This window comes from Lepus europaeus, chromosome 6 (genome assembly GCF_033115175.1).
Source record: "Lepus europaeus isolate LE1 chromosome 6, mLepTim1.pri, whole genome shotgun sequence".
In the NCBI taxonomy this organism is placed as follows: domain Eukaryota; kingdom Metazoa; phylum Chordata; class Mammalia; order Lagomorpha; family Leporidae; genus Lepus; species Lepus europaeus.
In genome coordinates, this window is record NC_084832.1 from 71,981,340 (window position 1) to 72,001,246 (window position 19,907).

General features: G+C 36.6%; 1 protein-coding gene across 5 annotated transcripts in view; it reads right to left on the reverse strand.

The window, feature by feature from the left end:
• NBEA (neurobeachin) overlaps positions 1-19,907 on the reverse strand; it is a 731,002-nt gene that overhangs the window by 101,071 nt on the left and 610,024 nt on the right. For all 5 annotated transcript variants that reach the window (XM_062194378.1, XM_062194375.1, XM_062194377.1 and 2 more), the window contains exons 43-44: positions 16,377-16,492; positions 4,070-4,182 (exon numbers count right to left, since the gene is read on the reverse strand). In XM_062194378.1, the coding sequence (XP_062050362.1) occupies positions 4,070-4,182; positions 16,377-16,492 (229 nt within the window). The remainder of the gene's footprint in view (positions 1-4,069; positions 4,183-16,376; positions 16,493-19,907) is intronic.

Here is a 19,907-nt window from a genome sequence, read left to right on the forward strand (position 1 = left end):
ATGAAGCCTATCATGGCTGAAGCGAAAGCAGAGCCATAGAAAGATCAAGGTCCTTGGTGGTATCATCTAAACTGCTGAAGTAAATCTTTCTGAAAGTCAAATCTTCCTTTGAATTTTTCAGCTATAAGAACTGATAATATTCATCAATGTATGTGTATAAAGTCAACTGAAAATAGACCTCAGTAAAAAATAAGAGTGGAAATAAGAGAGGGAGGAGTGGAGAATGGAACCGGGAATGGAAGTGGGAGGAGGAGGTGGGGAGAATGTGGGTGGGAGGGTAGGTATGATGGGAAGAATCACTATATTCCTAAAGTTGTACTTAGGAAATGCATGAAGTTTGTATTCCTTAAATAAAAGGTTTCTTTGGGAAAAAAACTGATAACACTGATTTATTGTTCAAGCCAATGTAAGCTGAGTTTTCTGAAACTTCACTCAAAAGTTTCCTAACTGATACAACACAGAATTTCATGAAGCCAGTATACTGGGGTAGTATAAAGTTTCTTGTTTTCTATAGTAAACAAATTAAAAATTAGGTAGGGACCCAAGTACTTATTAAAGTATATTCTAGAATCATTGATAAGAATTATTATTTGGGTCAGAACTCCCAATCTTTGTTTCTAAATAATTAGTTTTGTTTTTAGAGGTATTTTAGAATATTCCTGGTTAAGAATTCCAATTATTCCAGGCTCTTCTGAAGACTAACAAACTCTCCATTAAAAACTTCATTTGTGATGTTGATTACACATACTAGAATTTAGTGTGCTGCTTAGTGGACAATTCAACTCAATAATATTGAACAATATTAGTTTTTCCTTCCAATTATATACTATACTTCACATGTCATTTTCCCATTAGGCGTATAATAAGATACATTTTCATATATTAAAATTGTGTTTATTAATGGTTTTTATACAAGGTCATCTTAGATTTCTAGCCCATTTGTAAGAAGTTCCTATTAAGAAATTCAATGAAGCATAGGAACAAGGCAAGAGTAATTTATTAACATATCAAGAGGCTTTAATTTGCTAACATTTTCCTATCATGTTAGTGTGACAGAATATAAAGAACAAATTGCTAAAGCATGGAATATAGTCGAACTGGAAGAAAAAGCTATCTGTCTTTTAAGAGCTCATGAGTTCAACTGTTTACAACATGAGGAATCCATGCTTGCAAGAGTAAAGTTTGTATTTCTGTTGCCTAGTTTACTTGGGATCCATCTGTTTACTCCTACTATTTATTTAACACTGTTGAATTTTGAAGAGTACAGGTGAATAACAAAAGGGAAAACTGTGCCAAAGGGAATAAATATTAGACAGATCAGCTTAGAAAACCTGAAGGTGGTTTACATCTTCTAATAACTTAGAAAGTGACCTACGCGTTAAATGTATCCTATCTTTCCTATGTGGATAAACTACAAATCTACGATTATTAGTAAATATTATACCAGATGCCTTCTATAAACCTATAATCATAATAATACACTTTCTCTGATTGGGTTAGCATTTCAAGAACACTTGAATTCTAATGTCTTACAGCAGCTGAGCACGCAGTGCCCAGGGTGATGCAGTCTCCACCGTACCTGCGTCATGAAGGCTGCTACATCTATTTCTAGTCATTGAGTTCTCATCTTTGCTCTTGACTGAACTCCTTCCAGGAGGACCCTGACTACGTGTGTTTTGTTCACTCCTGGACACTCTTCCATCCAGTACAGTGCTTGACATGTAGTCAGTGTGTGATAAATATTCGTTGACTGAATGATTGAAAGAACCAATAAATAAATGAAGGAAAAAAAGAATCCTTGGGCTTTTAAGTTTATTTTCACCATGATATCCCAGTTAATTTCAAGAAAAGAGAATTCTTTCTTTTAAAAAAAAAGAATCTAAAATAGCCAATGTGGTAGTCAGCTTATAATGTTTTACTATAGCAGATTGTGCTACTTGAGAATCAATATTCTCATTTTTAGAGTATATATATATATATATATATACACATATATACTGACTTGTTTAACATTTAATAGATAGTTATTCAGCTAATGTTAAGTCATATGCAGACAAGAGTTGGTTAAGGCACTAGTTTTCACCCTCACATTGATGAGTTAGTATGGTTTTGTTTTACATCCAAAAATTATACCTCAACTTTGGCAAGTTATACTGTTCAAACATTGCACTTCCAATTACAGCTGTAGTAGCATAAATTTATCATCATTTTTTGAAAAAGATACCAAGGTTTTGAAAAAGATATCAAGGTACAGGCCTTTATCAGTGATTCAGTACAATATTATCGTTATATAGACTGCATTAGTGAATACTGATGTGCCAAGCACTGTTCTAGGTTCTTTATGCTTACCACTTCATCAACTCATACAACAACCCTATTATTACCATCCCCATTACAGGCGAGTAAATGAAAGCAAAGAGAAATTAAATAACCGTATTTAAGGCCCCACAGCTAGTAAGTTGCAGAATTAGAGTATAAACTCAGTCTAGCTCATGAGTTCTTGTTTCTAACAACTACTTACTGCCTCTTGTGTAGAATTCCAATAAAACCTAGAGACTTACTTAATTGTGTGGAGATTGATCTAATTATTCAGGTAATATAAAACTAGATTTGTTCCTATGGATTAAAATGCTCCTATTTACCTGAGCCCGAAAAATGACTTGCACATGGTAAATGGTTAAAGATTTTTGTTCAGTTGAATTATACTGGAAAAATTACTGTATCTGCAAACACATTAGAATTCAGTTGCTAATTTTTTTTGTAACCAGCTCTGTGACTCAATAAGGTATTAGCTAACTGATCTCTTAGACCCCCTTTAGCATCTATGATAACATAATTAAAATTAGCAATGAGCTAGTTACTAAGATTTGATAAAGACTTTATACAAAATCAAATAACTAGAGAAAAACACATGGTAATGTAGAAAAATTAGTATACAGACTTTAAAAACAGGTTAAGATATATTCCATGTATAATAATAATAGCTAATATTTATGAAGTTTCTCTGTGCCAAGTACTGTACTACATTCTTCAAATGCACATGACACTTGATCTCTACAACTGTCCAAGGTAGGATAGTAGTATTATTCTCATATTACAGATGGGTTAAGAGAAACTGGTTTTAGGCCACACAGCTAGAAAGTAGTGGAATACAGAACTTCACTGTGGGTAGGGCTAGCTTTCAAAGGAAAGCTTTAAAAAGGCAGGAGAAGGCATGCTGAGTGTAAAAACATCTGTGGAATTAATTTTAAATTGGCTGCAATGTTTCCCTAATTTTCAGAGGTTATATTGCCCTTTTCCATGAACTCTTGAAAGCTACCCCTCCCTAAATCATATTAATACATACCTTTTAACCTTCTGTGGACTGCTAAATAAGACAATTAAGTATGATAGAAAATAGAGGTGAATTCAAAGTGAATGGACTCAGGTTTTGCCATGGCTAAAGTAAATAAACATCAGGGCCAGGCTCTAACATCAGCATATGCTTGGGCTTAGCTCCTAATTCTTCACTGTATTTCAAATAGTTTAGAACCCCACTTATTAAGTGTCCTCTGGACAAATAAGGTAAGCTATTCAAAATTTCATTTTTTATTTTCTATACAATTGTGTATTCTATTCTTGTCATTTTCTGGGCTGTATATTTTCTCATGTATCTAAACAGAGCTCTGTTACACTTATTTAACTTTCTTTTCAGTATGAAAATGCCCACTGTCTGGGCATTTTATTTCCAAGATGATGTGCCTTGTTACCTAAAAAATGTAGCACAGAAATAATTTTCCATTATATTTTGAACTAATTTTAGGTTTGTTACCTTGACTTTTAAAGTCTAGAATACCTGAGCCAGCTGCCCCTAGCTCTACTCCTCAAATACACATTTCATTTCACCCAGGCCAGTACTAATTTCTCATCTTGTAGCTTAAGTCCTGTGCTGCCAATGGGTGACACAGCCACTGACTACAAAAGAGTTAAGTTTACTTTCTTACAAACCATAGTTGGATCTATATATTGACAGAAAGCTTTCAGATTCCAGACTGATGAAGAAAACTCACTCATAATATTGAGAAATTACCTTTGAGAGATCCCTGAAATTTCCTGGAAGAGTCAGGTCCAATTCTTCTGATTCATAATTTGTTAACACCCATGGAAACACAGGATATTGGTTCAGATCATTATATGTCCGTCCTAGTAAAAAAAGATATGAAAATTTATGTATAGTAATTTCTCATTAAATGGTTTTGTTCTTATAATAGATAGGGCAATTACTGAACTTCAGAGAAAAAATAGCTCTTTTGTTTATTGAACTACATCTTCGTTTAATCAGAACAACTTGGATAACAATGTTTCAACTGAATTCACTCAATAATTGAACGAGTAACTAGAATTATAATTTATAGGATTGTGATAGAGAACACTGCTGGTGATCATAATTTATTCTCGTCTTCCTAGGTCAGACCACATCTCAGTCTCCCTGACAAGCATCTCTTGCCTTGGGACTCATTTGTAATCTACAGAACAGAGGCAGGGGTGATATGTGTCACTCTGAGGGTTAGCCCACCATAGCTTCCCACAGGTGACTCCATACTCAGTGACTCTCTGCTGCCTATGATGAAGATCATAGTGTGACCTTAGAGGCAGTCTTGTTGACCAAGGTCCCTGAAAGTGACCACAGAGGAGGCCATCCTGCTGTCCTGAACACTTGCAGTTTATTACTAGTATAATGAATCTTTATTTAGAAAGTATATTCCCAGTACACAGAATAACAATATCAAGCAGATAACAAGAATCAATGTAGAGAATGTGCAGGTAAACAGAAGTATTCTGAAGGACAAAAAAGTATAGGGTCAGATTATCAACCACAATTTTTCCCATTCCTTTAAGTGCATGATATTTTTTATAATATGTTGCTTCCTTTCATGGAGAAGTGCTATACCTTACATTGGGTTTGTCAGGTTTTTTTTTTTTTTTTGGTAGAATTAATAAATATTTCACAATGGGATATTGAAGCACAATGGGAATGTGGTGAGTTTAGGGGAGCACAGCACTGCCAGCCATTAACTGACACTGAAATAACATGATCAGATGAAATTAAGAGAATCACTATTAAAAAAAAACTTTGGAAATTTATATTCATTAAATAAAAGTTTAATAAAAAAAAAAGTCTAAATAACTTTTGCTGGACATGATTTTTTTTTTTTTGCAAAAATGTCTTATGCTCTGATTATGGGTAAATTTCCAAATTTCCATTCGTATTTACACAAAATGACTATTTCACTGGTACTCAGTGATAAAAATTTCATTTGGCATGCCTTGGTGCACACACCACCTAAATATCCTAACAGTAACATACACATACAAGACATTATCTTGTATATGATCAGGAAGCAACATTAAAGGATATCTATTATTTCAGCTACTGGAAAATGTGATTGTGAAAAAGAAAAATAAGCCAATCTGAGTAAGAACTAAATCCACTAATATAAATAAACATTGATCAAAATATATGAATTCATTCAGCAAATAATTATTGGTTAGATTTTTTTTCTTTTTATTACATGAAGTTTTGTATTCTACAACTAAATTATACATTGTTTGTAACTTGGTGGAGGGTATGTCTACAATCTGTTGGTAGCTGCTGGGAAGCAGAGTGGTTCTTCCACTTTGCATTTGCTGGGATGAGGTGCGGTCTTCCCTTTTGTTCTCCAATAACATCACTGGTAATGACCTCTATTTAGCCTAATACATGCCACTGTTCACTTTTCTGCCTCTCCTCTAGTCTGTAAACTCATGAATGGATGGGCTGGGTTTTTTGTTTATAAAAAAAAATCTCTGTATATTGGTATATACTGTCTGTCCACTAAGTGTCTGCTGATAGAATTAATATACATAAGGTAGAAATGGAATGAAACCAGCTTTGTTTTTAAAGATAAGCAAAGAGAAACCAAGTAAAGAAGGAGAACTGCAGAGCATTTCTTCAAACTATAAGGATTATGCAAAGGCAAAGATGGATATATGAGACAGAATAGCATCATGGATGTGCACATGTAACTAGAGCTTCTGGTACCAGTTCCATTCTAATAAACAAACTTTATAAATAAATGTAATACAGTTAAAACTTATTTAAAAAAAAAAACTTGTTTTAGTGAGAATGTCCACATGAATCCTGCAACATGGACAGCCAATATAATATTTTTGCTTTGTTTTAAAAACATGCAATGTGTTCATTGTCGCATGGAAAAATCAGAATGAATAACCAGTACTTTGGGATTTTGCATTTATAAGTTTTACCCACAAACTAGCATTATTCCTTTAATTATTTTTCACTGAATACCTACGTGATATGAAAAATATTTCTAAATTATACAAAGAAATACTTTTTAGGTGTTCTGGCACATCTGGATATTTATTTACCAATTGTTTTTTCTTCAGGGTACTTAAAATGTAGCAAGTACATTTGTGCTCTAACTAGTAGGGCTCCTTTTTCCAGCAGTGGTTAAGTTCTGAGTATGTGTGTATGTATGCACGCATCTGTGTGTGTGTGTGTATATATATATATATATATATATGGATTCATCTTAGAAGATGAATATTAAATATTGCAAGCCTATGACACTCATCTACTCAAACAATAAAAGTGAAGCACAGTAAATGAGATCTCAGAGTTTCTTCATTTAAAAAAAAACCTTTTTAATTAAACCATCCAATTTAATGTTTTTATATGGCACTTTAGTTTTGAAAGTAACGTGATCTAGAGACAGCTGACAAAGAAATTATAACTGCAATTCCTTGGTGAAAATGTTAATGACAGCAAAATATTGTTTAATTAGATGATTGCAGCATCTGGATTAACACTCTTTAAGAGCGATGTTCCTGTGCTTGTCTGCTTCTTCACACTTTACAGACATTTTGTCATCTCCAGGTCATTAGGAAAGAATTTTTAATGATTTTTCTAGAAGCAAGCAGTTCAAGTTACATCTAATTAGATGACAATAATAAGCCCAACACATGCAGTAGCTAAATATATACATAATTAACCAGGGAGGGCTTGTTCATCACAGAGTAAAAAAGTGGAAAATGCTAAACAGGAAAAAGAAAAGGTTGGGGTTGGGGAAGTTGTGTGGAATTCATTAGGTGATTATATGAAAAACAACTCAAAAACCTTAGGAAAAAAAAATCTCAAGTCTAACTGGATCATTTACACAAGGCTACGTTAGCAATCATTTTGCTATTTTTTAAAATGCAAGAGTTCCAGATTTTAACATCTTTTTCCTAGTATTATCTAATAAGGTGTAAAATGAGGCATAGGTGGAATCTTTCAGAACACAATGAACAGAAATTTAGTCAACTCTGGGAATTAGAGGCTGAATCCACGGTTTTAGACTCATTCTCATCATCATTAAAATACTTTCACATAATATCCCAAAACATGTTATTTGAAAAAAATCCCAAGTGTTTCAAAAATATTAAATAAATTATGTCATAGTTCTATGTTGGCATAATTCCCTCACGGTTTTCTAATGAGGTTTTAAAAAATCATGCATTAATGGGGTAGGTATTTGGCATAGCAGTTCCGCTTGGGATGTCGCCATCCCCTGTGAGATGGCCTGAGTTCTATCGCTGACTCTACTTCCAATTCCTGCTTCCTGTTAATGCGCACCCTGGGGGCAGCAGTGATGACTCAAGCACTAGGGTCCCTGCCACCCAAGTGTAAGATCTCCATTGAGTTTCTGGCTCCTGGCTTTGGCCTGGCCCAGTCCCAGCTGTTGCAGATATTTGGGGAGTGAGCCAGCAGCTGGGAGATCTCTTTTTCTTTCTCTCTCTTTGCATTTCAAACAAAATGAAAACAAATTAAAAAAAAATGAGAAATAAAACAGAATAAGAATCATGCCTTTAAAGAATATTTCATGAAATGGAAAAAGTCGAATATGAACCTGCATGTGTAGCAGGTTCTTGATGATCCACGACACATAGAAAAGGAAAAATAGGGGCTGGAGCTGAGCCGCAGCAGGTAAAGCCACTGCCTGCAGTGCCGGCATCCCATATGGGTGCCGGTTCAAGTCCTGGCTGCTCCACTTCCAATCCAGCTCTCTGCTATGGCCTGGGAAAGCAGTAGAAGACGGCCCAAGTCCTTTGGCCCCTGCACCTGCATGGGAGACTGGGAAAAAGCTCCTGGCTCCTGGCTTTGGATTGGTGCAGCTTCGGCTGTTGCAGCCATTTGGGGAGTGAACTAGCGGATAGAAGACCTCTCTCTCTCTCTGCCTCTCCTTCTTAAAAAAAAAGAAAAAATAGAAAAATCATCAAAACTTCCATTGGAATATTTGTGATTAGAGTGACTTATATTTTGAAATTACACTTTTCCACATTCTCAGTTTCTCTATGGTATTTATTTTATAAACAGAATGAGACAAAGACTTTGAACACATTTATAGACTTTTGGATACATATCTTTTAAAAACAATATGTTTTGTGAATATTTAATAAACAGATACATAAAGTATCTGTGTTTATATGCAATTATGTGTGTATGTATATGTCACAAGAATATAAGTTTCCACTATGCATAACACTAGGACCTTGCTACCATAACCTTTACAGGGAGTTTACTTTTGAAAGCATCTGGAAATGAGAAAACTAAAACTGGTCAAGTATGAGAGATTTTTTTTTTTTATTTTTTATTTTTTTTTGACAGGCAGAGTGGACAGTGAGAGGTTTTAAGAAACAGAGAGCAAGAAATACGTCATAAACTGTACTTTATACTTCACATTAAAATAATGTTTGGGGGAAAGAACAAATCTGAGAGCATAAAAGAGAAATAAGGGGCCAGCACTGCGGTGTAGCAGGTAAAGCTGCTGCGTGTGGCGCAGGCATCCCACATGGGTGCGAGTTTGAGACCTAGTTGCTCCACTTCTGATCCAGCTCTCTGCTAATGCACCTGGGAAAAGCAGCAGAAGGTAGTCCAAGTGCTTGGGTCCCTGAACCCATGTGGCTCCTGGTTCCTGGCTTTGACTCTGCCCAGCTTTGGTCATTGCAGCCATTTCAGAGAGTAAACCAGCAGATGGAAGATCTCTCTGTCACTCCCTTTCAAATAAATATTTTTAAAAATTAAAACAACAAAATATAGAAAAAGTGAAATTGATAGTCACACTGATCATATCTTCTCTAACATGAAGTCAGAAAAGATTGCTTCATCTTCTCAACTGCATTGCAATTTTGTAACTTTTCTTTTTTGTTCAGGAAATTCAGTCCCTCATCTAGGGTCTGGTGTTGCAGCATAGTAGGTTAGGCTACCACCTGCAACTCTGACATCCCATATGGGCATCAGTTCATATCCTGGCTTCTCCATTCTGGTCCAACTCTGTGTTAATGTAACTGGGAAAGCAACAGAAGATGGCCCAAGTACTTGGTTCCCTGCCACCCACATGGGTAATCTAGATGAGTTCCAGGCTCATAGCTTCATTCTGCTCCAGCCCCAGCCGTTGCAGCCATTTGGGCAGTGAACCAGTGGATGGAAGCTATCTCCCTCTCTCTTTGTCTTCCTGTTTCTCTCTATAACTCTGCTTTCAAATAAATAATCTCAAAAAATCCTTCATCTAGTGAAGTCATATAATAGATCACAAAATCATACAAACCCTGACAAAAATAAGTAAAATTAGTTAATTGCATGGGCATTTACAAAGCAAAAAAATTTTTTTCCTTAGTGATTTAATTATCTCATTAGGAAGATGACACATTGACATAAAATACTAAGGGTTCACTGTCATCATAAATGCCAAAATATGTGATATAGACAGTGCATAAGAGATTAGTATAATTACCTTTAGATCTGTCTTTTAAAGAATATATGATAGCCCAGTGATTCTCAAAGTGTGGTTGCTGGTCCAGTGGTATCAACATCAAGTGAGGATTTGTTATAAATGAAAATTCTTGAGCCCAATGCCAATCAGAACTTCTGGAGGTGAGGTCTAACATTCTGTGTTTTACTAAGCTTATTTACTGGTTTGAGAATCTTTTGTATAGTGGATACTTGGAGGCTGATGGCTTGTGGTAGTCAGCTAAGTCCTTCTCCAGAAACCCCACCATCAAAACAAAGCGCCATCAATCAAGGTCATGTGTCATTCCTAGAAGTCTATATCCAATGACTGCAGAGCAGATGTAACAAAGGCCTGGGCTCTTGCCTCAAGGAAAGACAACTCTGAATGGTGAGACCTTCCTTGAAACTGTACTGGAGTTTAATTTCTTCTGCTCAGTTCCACTTTCTTTACTTTCTCATAGAGGGAGGTCCTAAGGGCCCTTTCCAATCAATGTCCTCAAGCAGACCTCTGTCTCAGAATGCTTCTGTGGCTACAACCTAGGTGAGAACATACCAGGTTCTCCATTAGACAGAATGATACAGGCCCAGTGCTAGAATATCAGTATCTACAAAGGTCATGATAGTAAACAAACCTCAGAGGATCCTACTGATGAAATGCAAAAGAAAAAAATAACATTCTTTTAAATCATTAATTAGGTTTGAAAAGTAGTTAATAAACTGATGATGATGACAGGAGGTGAAACTGAATGGTACTGTGAATATCCTAGAGCAGTACAGTGTTGTAGCTGAAGACCCTGGAGTCAAACTACCTATGTTTGAACCCTGACTTTATCACTTACCAGCTCTGTGACACTTGGTCAAGATATTTAACTTCTCTATTCCTCATTTACTTATCCACAAAATGGGAGACGAGTCCAACATAAGTTTTGGAGCTATTGTGAAAATTAAACGAGTCAGGGCCAGGGTCCTGGTGCAGCAGGTTAAGCTGCCATCTGCAACGCTGGTGTCTCACATGAGAACCATTTGCGTCTCAGATGCTCCACTTTCAATCCAGCTCCCTACTAATGGACGTGGGAGAGTGACAGAATATGGTCCAAGTGCTTAGGCCCTTGCAACCCATGTTGGAGATCTGGATGGAGTTCCAGGCCCCTGTCTTCAGTCTTGGACAGCCCTGGCCATTGCGTCTATTTGGGGAGCACACCAAGAGATTTGGAAAATCTCTTGCTCTCAGTCTCTTTCTCTTTGGGTGTTATGTTTCCCTCTCTCCTGTAATTCTGCCTTACAAATAAATGTAATTAAATCTTTTTAAAAATTAAATAAGGGATTAGCATTGCATGCAACAGGTTAAGCCATTGCCTGTAATATAGGTCTTTCATATGAGCACTGCTTCAAGTTCCGGCTGCTCTACTTCTCATTCAGCTACCTGCTAATGTGTCTGGGAAAGCAGAAGAAGGTGACGCAAGTATGTAGGCCCCTGCTACCTATGATGGAGACCTGGATGGAGTTCTAGGTTCCTGGATTCAGCTTGGCCTACCCTGAACAGTGGCAGCCATTTGAGGAGCGAACTAGATGATAGAAGATCTCTCTCTGTCTTTCCTTTCCTCTCCCTTTGACTTTAAGATAAAATAAATAAACTAGTAAATACTCATACACCTAAAGCATTTAGAATAGTGCTAGCAATTCATAGAATAACAATCGATGTTAGTAACACTCTGATCTCAGAATCAGCCCTTAAGGCTTTTTGGTCTGGCTGAAAGGCCTGTGAGAGCATTTCAAGCATGGAAAGCCAAGACACTGTGGCAAAAAATATCCTACACGAAGGATCTCTATGAGTAAGACCCAGTGGAAAGAAGGGGCCACCAAAGAAGGATGTACTTTTCTCTCAAGGGAGGAGAGAACCTCCACTTTGCTTATGGCCTTGTCCAAATACTGACGGAGTTTGTGGTCACAAAAAGGCTTCTATAGCCTTGGAAGCTCACGGCAAGAGCCTCAGGTGATCACTGACATCATAAATAAGAGTGTTAATTGTTAAATTAACAACAGAAGTCACTGTGCACTTATTCCCCATGTAGGACCTCTGTCCTTAATGAATTGTACTATGAGAATTAACTGCAAAACTTGTCCTCAAACAATGTGTGTGTGGGTGCAAACTGTTGAAATCTGTACTTACTATAGAGTTAGTCTTTTGTATATAAACTTAAACTAAAATGAACCTTAATGAAGAATGGGATGGGAGAAGGATTAAGAGGTGGGACAGGAGTGGGGGTGGGAGTGCAGGTATGGGGAAAAGAACCACTATATTCCTAAAGTTGTACCTATGAAATTTGCATTCATTACATAAAAGCTTTAATAAAGAAATAAATAAAAAGAAAATGCTAGGCACATTGTAAACTGTTTATAAACATTAACTACTATTTATTTTCAGAATGTTGATATTGGTAATTAAATACATATATCAAACATAAATGAAGACAAATACTATTTTTTCTGATAAGAATAATAATTAAAGAATGTTTTTAAAAGACTAAGATTAAAACCTTTGAATTATTTACAAAATTATACATGAAACCTTTGAATTGCATGGGATATTAAATATAATTTTTCAAAATAACAACACTCCTACTCCCTCTAGAAATGATAATCTCAAGTTTCAGTCAATTAAGTAAGTAAGTATTTGGTGAACAATAACTGCATCCCTAAAACTGTGCTAAGAAACAATACAATTATTTAGTGGATTCCCTTAATAAGAGCGATACTGGTGGGGTCGACACTGTGGCATAGAAGGCTTAGCCGCTGCCTGCAGTGCCAACATCCCAAACGGGCGCCAGTTTGAGTCCTGGCTGCTCCACTTCCAATGCTGGGAAAGCAGTGGAAGATGCCTCAAGTCCTTGGGCCCCTGCCACCCACGTAGGAGACCCAGCAGAAGCTCCTGGATCCTGGCTTCGGCTTGGCCCAGACCTGGCTGTTGTAGCCATTTGGGGAGTGAACCAACAGATGGAAGATTCTCTCTCTCTCTCTCTCTCTCTCTGATTCTCTGCCTTTCAAATAAATATATAAATCTTTTTTTAAAAGAGTGATATTGGTATGATTTAATATCTTCAAAATGAACTTTAATCTAGGATTTTCAGGAAATTGAAAGGTGCTTGAATAAGAAAAGGTGAAGGAGCAGTAACAGAACAAACAGCCCTTGTCTAGACTGCTGAGGAACAGTTCTCTTAGTGTTTTTATTCCATTCTTTCTTTGTTTTTCTTTCTTCCTGTTTCTTTTTCTTTTTCGCACTAAACAGGAGAAGGAGGAGGAAGGGGGGGTGAGTGGGTGGGAGGGCGGGTATGGTGGGAAGAATTACTATGTTCCTACTGTTGTATTTATGAGATATATACAAATAAAAAATAAAAAAGTGAATGGATCAATGGGAAATTTTAGTTGCTTCCCTAGCAAACACTCAAATATTCCTTAGCATCAGTACAGCTTCTCTATGAAACCATCACCCAAGTGTTCCATGCTGGTGCACAGTATAAATATATTTTATGAGTTTTTAAAATATAAAAAGTATTTTATTTTAAGAGAACAAATAGGAGATGTACATTTCACATTACTAAAGAAGGAGCACAAAATTATTCATATAGCCAAGGGAAAATCAGTATGAAAAGCAAGGGAACATTAAAAATAATATAGAAGAATATATTGGACCAAATATGTAAATTATCACAACAGATGTAAACATATTAAACTACTATTTAATGATTAAAGTCCAAGACAGAGTCAATATTTGAAAATCCAATGTGGGCTCCAGGACACAAAATTGGCATATTTGGGATTCAGTCCCTCTTCTCTTTGGCCTTGAAGTTTATATGTTCTCTGCTATGTGATGTGCTTTCACTAAATATGTTAATGAAATTAGGTTCTTTATATTTCAGGTATTTAAGTTCATTTTATCTACATACATAGATAATGCACTAAATACTATAACTCATTTTGTATATCTGAGAAAGTAGGTTTTAAAAGATGCATATGTGTGTACACTATATATTAATACTTGCATATATCTAGGATATTCATATTCATATGATAGATTTAAAAAAAGAGTTGGGGCAGACATTTGCCTCAGTGGTTAAGAGGTCATTTGGGGAGACGATGCTGGGGTGCAGTAGTTTAAGCTGCAGTTGCAACACCAGCACTCCATATTGGAGTACTCGTTCAAGTCTCAGCTGCTCCACTTCTGATTCAGCTCCCCACTAACATGCCTGGGAAAGCTTCAGAAGATGGTCAAAGTACTTGGACCCCTGCCTCCCACATGGGAGAGCCAGATACAGTTCCTGGATCCTGGATTTGGCCAGGTCCAGCCCCAGTTGTTTCAGTCATTGGGGGTGAGCCAGCAGATGGAAGACAGAGCTCTCTCTCCCTCTGCCTGTCTCTCCCTCTATGTTAACTCTGTCTTTCAAATAAATAAATATTAAAAAAGAAAGATATCACTTAGGACATTCACATTTCCTATCAGAGTGCCTGGGTTTGGGTCCCTGCTACTCACACGAGGGACCTTGCTTTGGCCCCAGCTGCTACAGGCACTTGGGGAGTGATCCAGTGGATCGAAGATTTTTGCCTCCAACATTCAAATGAAATTTAAAAATATATAAATAAAAGGTTTTTTTTTTTTAAAAAAAGATAATATTACAGGGGCCTGCACTGTGGTGTAGTGGGTAAAGCTGCCACCTGCAGTGCCGGCAACCCATTTGGGCACCAGTTTGAGTCCTGGCTGCTCTACTTCCCATCCAGCTCTGTGCTATGGCCTGGGAAAGCAGTGGGAGATGGCCCAAGTCCTTGGGCCCCTGAACCCACGTGGGAGACCCAGAGGAAGCTCCTTGCTCCTGGCTTCAGATTGGCACAGCTCTGGCCATTGCAGCCATCTGGGGAGTGAACCAGGAGATGGAAGACTGACCTCCCTCTCTCCTTCTCTCCCTCTCTCTCTGCCTTTGCCTCTCTGTAACTCTACCTTGCAAATGAATAAATAAATAAATAAATATTTTTTAGAAAAGATAACATTACGCAGGGCCGGCACTGTGGCACAGCAGGTTAAAGCCCTGGCCTGAAGTGCCTGCATCCCATATGGGCACCAGTTTTAGTCCTGGCTGCTCCTCTTCCGATCCAGCTCTCTGCTATGGCCTGGGAAAGCAGTAGAAGGCGGCCCAACTCTTTGGGCCCCTGCACCCACATGAGAGACCCGGAAGAAGCTCCTGGATCCTGGCTTTGGATTGGTGTAGCTCTGGCAGTTGCGGCCAATTGGGGAGTGAATCAGCAGATGGAAGACCTCTCTCTTTGTCTCTGCCTCTCTCTGTAACTCTGTCTTTCAAATAAGTAAAATAAACTTTAAAAAAAGATAGTATTACATACTTATCTTTTAAAAAGGATTTTATTTATTTCAAAGGCAGAGTTACAGAGACAGGGAGAGACAGAGAGAGATCTTCCATCCACTGGTTAACTCCGCCCCCGCCCCCCCCCCCCCCCAAATGGCTGCAACAGCTAGAGCTGGGCCAAGCCAAAGCCAGGAACCTGGAACTCCATCCAAGTCCCCCACATGGATGGCAGAGGCCTAAGTACTCAGGCCATCATCTCTTGCTTTCCCAGGCACCATTAGCAGAAAGATGGGTCACAGGTGGAACAGCTGGGACTTGAACTGGCGCTCATATTGAATGCTGATGTTGCAGGGGGCAACTTAACCTGATGCAGCACAATGCCAGCCCCACATGGTTATCTTTTTAAGGCAATGGTTCAGGGCAGAATATTGGTCTAAATTTATGGTAGTAAGCACTTTTAACAATGAAACAATAGCTATAGGAAAGTATATGTATTTATGTAGTTAATTAAGTTAATATGCAAAAAAGTTTTTATAGAGCTTAATTTACAGCAGTAAACTCAGTAATTAAACATGAAGAAGGACTTTTGGAGCTTAAGAAAAAAAAATGAAGCACTTAAATATTATAGACATGTTTCACCCCTGACAACCACTGGTTTGGCTGAAAACAAGTGCTGACCTCCTTTTAAATTATAGGCACAGCAACCAATGTGGATGATGGCAGTTACTTACCACTTAAAATATATAATCTGATTTTAAAATTTTTATTTTATTTTTAGTTGAAGATTTTAAGAAAAAAAAATGCTGTAACCCAATCATGACAAAATTCAGGTGACATCTGTACTAGGCAGAATCCTGTTGTTATTCTCCTGTCTAGCTGCAATTGCTGAGAATGACAAAGTAGTGAAATTACATTTTCCCATTATTATTTCCAGACACTCTCTGGCAATGGTTTGTTGACTCTAATAAACCTTCAGACAAAGCTGTCAGCAAAGGAAATGGCAGAAGGGGAGCAAGGAGAAGCCTCTTTAACAGAAACTGCATCTAAAACCTCGGTATTAGCTTGTACAGTTTCTTATAAAATTTAATGTGTGCTTCAAATATTTATTCTAATCTGCATTTGAAATGCTATGAGAAAAATGGATTATATCAAGTCATATTAGCAATGATTTTGATGAGCATAAACATATTATTATCTTAAAGAATGAGACACCTTACCTGCTATAGTATTAAGAAACATCAAATATTCGAAGTTCGAAATTTCCCTTCTTTGCCAGCGCTGAGTCATGTTGGAAGATTTATAAAGCTGTCGAGGAGTGGCCAATGATATCCTCCTAGCAATTAAGCACACCATAACACACATAGTCTCTTATAACTCATTATATTTAATAACCTGATATTAACAAATATATTGGTTTGATAACATCCAATTTAAAATAATTTGTGGTTTATTCTTCTTAGCTGAATTACAAGATATATTTCAATGATAGAAATTTGCAATATTCAATAATTCTACCATAGAGAACATACTTTAATTACTTAGGACAATCCAATTTGGAAGTAATAATATAGCTGAAAATGTGTATTTTATAAATAAACAAGGACAAAAAAATGTAAACCTATATTTAGTACAGAACATCCAGCCCATGTAAATAAGCTAGGTAGTCAGGTAACTTCTTACAAGCACTGACTCAAGCCTTATATAATAATGACTATAACTGAACATCTTGCACCTGTATCCGCACACAGTGTACACACCTATACACACTGAGCAAAAAACAACGAGGAAGTTTGAGAAAAATGTAGGAGTCTAGAAGAAGGAGCATAGGAATAGTTTAAAGCAAATACATCAGAATAATTTGTACAAATTATGATACTTTCCACCTTCAATACGTCTATATTTTAAAAAATAAAGACTGGTGTATTTAGAAAAGTCTGATAAAACTACAGTAGACCACCTTATCTTCACAGGATATATTCTAAGAACCTTAGTGGTTGCCTAAAACTGAGGATAGTATTGAACCTTATATACAAAGACACTTCAAATAGTTCATGGAAAAATGTAAATAATACCACAAAATTTTCCATCAATGATGAACTTCTGTAATATTTCTCATGTACTGTGCTTTCCCCCCTCTTAAATACACTTAACATATTATTTTTTCACTTTAAAGGAAGCACTCTCTGGGTTCTTTTTGGCTTATCCAAATTGCATCACTACTCCTGATACTGTAGGGCCATTATTAAGTTAAATAAGGATTTCTCGAACACAAGAATTGGTACCACAACAGGTGGAGCTGATAACCAAGGTGGCTAACAAGTGACTATCAGGCAGGCAGCACAAATGGTGAGGATATACTGGATACAGGGATATTTCAGGTCCTGGGCAGGATGGAAGGGGAGAGATTTCATCACACTACTCAGAACAGCTCACAAGTTAAAACCAATGTATTGTTTTTTTCTGGAATTTTCTGTTTGGTATTTTCTGTCTGTAATAGACCACAGGTAACTGAGACTCCATAAAGAAAAACTTTGGATGAGGGGTGCTAAAATAGTCATCACTGGAAATAGAGGTTCCCAAACTGTCCAAATTCATGCCACCCTTAGTGTTTCAGCGGGTTTTCTCATGGTATTTCTTGGTCAAGTAGAATACCTAAGTTCTATTCATTAGAATTCAACTCAATCAATAAACAATCAATACTTAATGTCTTAAGAACTGAGTAGCTCTTGAAAAATGTAACACCCATAAATAAAGAGAAATAATAATTTAATTCTTCAATACCACAATTACTAATGGGATATGTGTACCTGCTGGGTCCTACATAGCTGTTCAAACCTTGGAGTCAGATGTGACAGATCTCCCTTTGTTGTTCGACACTGATTTTTAATGTGGCTCTTAATTTTGAACACAGCAATGACCAAATACCAGTTTCACAAGTATTTCATTGAAAACAATGAAGCTCTTTCTAATGCTAAAACTTAGAATTAACTCCATCTAACAGTTTGTGCAGTATCTGCCAGATGTTGTTGTGTTTCCCTAAAAAATATAAAATGCGCTGCAGCAGTACTAAGAGCTCACCGTGCCATCTCAGGGCTCCTTGGTGCTCAGTTTGAGAACTACAGATATAAGACAATTCCTGTCACTCATGAATTATTATGAAGTTTGTTTCACATGTAATATTAATAGGCATTGTCACGTACACAGTAGGTGTTAAGTTACCCATTAGTTGAAGGAGGGGGGGAGGGGAGGAGAAAGGAAGGATGAGAAAGATTCCCTTTTATCTCAATTTCTAATTTGAGTTAAAATTTTTAAGAATCATGATATGTAACTGCATGTTTAAAATACTAACAATGATTTACAGTAACATTCACATATTAGAATACTTAAAATGTTTACTTACACATATTTAAGCTAACATATTACTTGCACATATTTAAGGCCATATTTACTTACACAAACATATTTACTTACATACATACTTACATACTTACAAACATACTTACTTACACATATTTAAGGCTACTGACTGACTCCAAAAGAATAATATGGTCTAATGATCTGCTTAATTTCAATGGTGAATTATTCATGGAGGGGTGGGTATTGTGACACAGTGGGTTGGACTGCCACTTGGGGTGCCTGCACCCCATGTCGAGATACCAGTTCAAGTCCTGCTACTCTGCTTCTGATCCAGCTGCATGTTAATATATATTGGAAGGCAGCAGATGATGGCTCAAGGGCTTAGGCCTCTACCACCCATGTGGGAGATCCAGATTGAGTTACTGGACCCTGGTTTCTGCCAGGCCTACCCCTGGCTATTGTGGTTCTTTAGTGTCTCTCTCTCTCTCTTTCTCTCTCTCTCTCTTTCTCTCTCTCTCTCTTTCTCTCTCTCTCTGTTGCTGCCTTTCTCTCTCTGTCACTCTGCCTTTCAAATAAATAAATAAGTAAATTAAAAAAAGTTAATGGAAAGTAGAAATAAAAGACAAGAGCTTTTTGAAGACTTTTATATATTTATAGTACTCAAATTCTATAATTAATTCATTTATAGTAATTCACAATATGATTTTTAGGGACTTACAAAGAAAGAGCTTTCAGATTTGGATCCATACTGGTACCAGTATTCAAAAATTTTCCAGGCATGCTCCCCTTCACACAATGATTTTATATCATAAATTTAGCCCTGGTTCTGACCTTGTAGGGCAACATGACAAAGGTTTTTTCTGAATTATCAAATAATCAACAAAGTATGCTTAGCCCAATTTGATTATCACTATTATAATTACATTCTTAATAATTTGACTAAAATTCTTACCTGCAGTATGTTGTTTGCTAAAATAACTATTTATATAACACGAGTAAAGTTTTGAATCTTTACTGGCATTTTGAATCCAGATAATTTAAGAAGATCATTGCCGATCTGGAAATAATTCTGTCACAAACAAAAAACAAAAAACAAAAAACAAAAAACAAACACCTCTCTCTAAAACAAACAAATCCTGTTTGCTATAAACTGTATGTAATGAGAATTTTGGGAGAAAGTTATCATATCACCTTTAGAATGAGTAAAAGTAAGAAAAAATATAGACACAGAAAATGAATTTAGAAAAGCAAAGTATTAGTGAGTTCAAGGAAAGGATCTGTTTTTTGTTGTTTCTGTCTTTCTTGCTATAAAGAAGAACTAAGCAGGAAATATAGTGTACTTATTGTTGGATACTTAGCATTTAGCAATGCTAGACATATAATGAGGTTCA